At 30.2% G+C, this 3,539-nt stretch overlaps 1 protein-coding gene across 1 annotated transcript; it reads right to left on the bottom strand.

Moving 5' to 3' along the window:
• Window positions 1-705: 705 nt before the first annotated feature.
• On the bottom strand, window positions 706-2,339 carry LOC125823423 (gibberellin 20 oxidase 1-like). Its single transcript, XM_049502811.1, has 3 exons — window positions 1,804-2,339; window positions 1,177-1,498; window positions 706-969 (listed from the first exon to the last, which is right to left on the bottom strand). Exons 1-3 carry the CDS (start codon window positions 2,337-2,339, stop codon window positions 706-708), a joined length of 1,122 nt encoding a protein of 373 aa, XP_049358768.1.
• Between the last annotated feature and the right edge of the window lie 1,200 nt (window positions 2,340-3,539).

The raw sequence follows: 3,539 nt of genomic DNA, 5'->3' as shown, positions 1-3,539 counted from the left end.
AAAACTTAAGCAATAGTAATGACTATTCTGAGACAATAAGGAAAAAAATTTATGATACTAACAATTTTAGGGTAATTTTTAAGATATATACATGATACAACATACTATAATAAAAAAGAGATTGATGGAGGTTCATAAGAAAGGAACAAAAGGTCTCCATTTGAATTTAGTTAATAATGTTCTTGTATGGACGTGATGTTCCACTTTACTTGGAAGTGTTGTTGTTCGAGGCTTTTTGGTCTTTTCTTTAAGGTCTGATGTTGTTCTTCTTGGAATTTAGAAAATTTCATTACTTCTGACCAACTATTTCCATGGAGATTTTCTTAGAATTCTGTCTTATACTTAAAATCTCTCTATGACTCATAATTTTTGTATAACAAAAATGAAAATTTTAAAAAATATAGCATTTTAAGATTTTGGAGGAACACTTTGCCTTAAGATAAAATTTTCATGACTATGTAGTGTATGCATCGAAAATACGAATATTACCAAATGATCATATGTAAGCTTAACAAAATAGTTAAATCTTGTGCGAAGCACGGGTAATTTACCTAGTTGAAATAGAGATCAACTCCTAAATACTATAGGTTCTAACTTACTAGAATTAATGCATCAAAATATATGTAGTTCTAAATAAAAAAATTCAACATAAATACAAATGATCAAGGCCTTCATTGTTGAAACTCATATGTATTACTCATAAGCTTATATATTATTTTCTTTAAGCCACATCGAGAAAGCTTGAAGAGTGTTTGTCTCAGCTCTATGATGCTTTTGAGTAAACTCATGGAGAGCAGGCCATGTGAAGTCAGGATATAGTCGAGGGTTGTTGTAGTCCACCAATTCAGTTGGTGGACTCACCACCTTATCTTTGTCTGGACAAAGAAAGAAAGCTAGTGATTTTCTAGGAGTCGTGTTGTTAACAACTGCCCTATGCAAGCAACTTTTGTATCTACCATTTGATAGCGCCTGCAAAAGGTAAAACACTAAATATGTTATATTCATGTTTTACATCTAGGAATTCATGATATATATCATTGTGCTTCATGTGGAAATATCTTATAACATTTGTCACCTAAAAAAGTATTGTTTTTCTAATTGACTCTTTTTATATTATTCGTATGTAATACATAATACATTAGCTTAAATATAGTTCTAGTGTGTAAATTTTCTTACCATAAATGTGTCGCCTATGTTAACCACAAAAGCATTGAAATTTGGACGGATGGAGTACCATTCGTTGTCCACAAAAACCTGAAGTCCGCTAACACAATCCTGATGGAGAACGGTTAATGATGTTGGATCATAGTGAGGCCCTGTTCCTAATGTGAGCTCTGGTTTCAAGCACGGGGGATAGTAGTTGAGTCTCATTATGGATTCATTGTCTTCAAAAAACTCTTTAAAGTGGCTCTTCTGTACACCTAGGCTGATCCCTAAGAGTTCCATGATCCTAAGAGAAAGTGTATTCATGGAATTGCAATACTCTTGATAAACATTCCTGCGTAATTAAAGGGAAAAAGGTTATTGATTTACATAATTGAAAAATAGAAAAACATATACTCCTTTTGTTTCAATTTGTTTGTGTGATTTTTATTTTACATGAAATTTAAGACAGTAAAGAAAGACTTTTGAATCCAGTAGCCTTAGACAAAAGATATGTAAAATGTACAAGTATATCATTTAATTTAGTGGTCTTAAACATGTCTTGGAAAAAAAGAAAAAAAAGTTTTTGAAACATACCAGAAAGTAAAGTACGACAAAAAATTGAAAGAGAGGAGTATTAGGATAGTCAATTGTCCTTACCCAAGATTGTTGAAACTTTCACCCAATGTCCTTTGGAAATACTCTTCAACTATGTGAGATGAGTTTTCTTTAGCAGTGTATCGTAAAGAGAGTGTCTCTTTCCAAGGCAGCTTTGAAGAAAACCTTCCAGTAAAGCTGCTAGCATAGCCACAATGCTCACCAATTTTCCTCTGAGCTTTTTGCTTTTGAGAGAGAGGCATGTCAAAAAACGTGTCCATGTAACGATGGGCTTTGGAGATGAGATTAGAATCAACTCCGTGGTTCACTACAAGAAAGAAACCATGACTCCTACACGCTTCACCAACAAGCCTAGATGCTTGTTGGGTCGCGGCAGGGTCACCAGAAAAGAAACCCCTTAAGTCAATAAGGGGAACATGAAGTTCTTGTGCTACAACACATGGCTTCTCATCATCTGGCCATATATATTGTGTGGGAATGTTGGACTCATTCTTCATATGGGATGCATCAAAAATCAATGGTTTTTCCTCACCAAGCATAGGTGATTTTTCATTTGTGATTATACTATTAGTGGTCATTGTAAGCAGGGGTTTGGTTTATTCTTTCTTGTGCAATATGTCACAATGGGGAGAAGGAAGTAAAAGTAGTTCATTGTGAGGAGCCAAAATGAAGTATTATATAGGGCATAAGGATGCTTAAAATTTGGATAAAAGTCCATATGTTGTTTGAATCTGATTTTAAAAAAGGAAATACTTTCAAAGATATGTTTGACCATATATTTTGAATCAAAATTTAACAAAGGAACATTTCAAGATATGTTTGACCAAAGATTTCGAATCTGAGTTTGAAATTTTTTCCTTAACAAGCTTTGAAGAATAACAAATGGGTCAAAAGAGTCTTCTAATAATGGCTTAATAATGCTTTAAATTGGGGTATAATTTTCTTATATAATGTACATAGACATATCTACACATAATACACCATAATCATAGGTAGAGATATTTAAAGAATTTTTTCGATTCATTTTCCTTAGATAGATTTCCTTATTTTCCTACAAATAACTTTTATTCTTAAAATAATACTATAGTAAAATCACTCTAAATAAATGTAACTGAGATTACACAATAATTATTAATTTATAGATGTATTATTTAATAGAGAAATTAATATTTATTAATTTAAAGAGTTTTTTGAGATTCAATAAAAGTTAATTTTTATTACATAAAAATTATTGTAGTTTACTAATTTATGTGTCATATTTATTGAAGTTACAAGAAATACTAATTTATTATACATAAAGTACAATGAATTTATCAAAACATTGTATCTTATTAAATGATGTATCTTATTTATTGAATTTATATGAAAAAAAAATACATTCATTATACATGAAATACAATGTATGCGAATGATTCATTGTAATTTTTTTTGTTATATGATTCATTGTAAAATAAATTTAAGAGTTCAATGATTTATCATAAAATAAATTCATCATACATAATGTTCATTGTTTCTTAATAATCAAATATTATTCACTATATATTTACCAAAAAAGTTCAATGTATGATAGTGAGAGAATAAACTATATACACAACACATGAAATTTCTTGAAACAATATACAAAAATGACTTCTCATTAAAAAAGTGTCACTAAATCAACAATGACAGATCAAATACGTAAAACAGTATGTGATTACAAAAGAAATCATTCCATATGCACTTAAAAAAAATTGCAGTCATGGAAACACCGAAACTTTTGGATGCAGTAAGAAAAGTTA

The sequence above is a fragment of the Solanum verrucosum genome, unplaced genomic scaffold (assembly GCF_900185275.1).
Source record: "Solanum verrucosum unplaced genomic scaffold, falcon-dt-bn FXZP01000299.1, whole genome shotgun sequence".
Classification (NCBI taxonomy): domain Eukaryota; kingdom Viridiplantae; phylum Streptophyta; class Magnoliopsida; order Solanales; family Solanaceae; genus Solanum; species Solanum verrucosum.
Note: the sequence above shows the minus strand (reverse complement) of the source record. Positions and strands in the feature narration are given on the sequence as shown.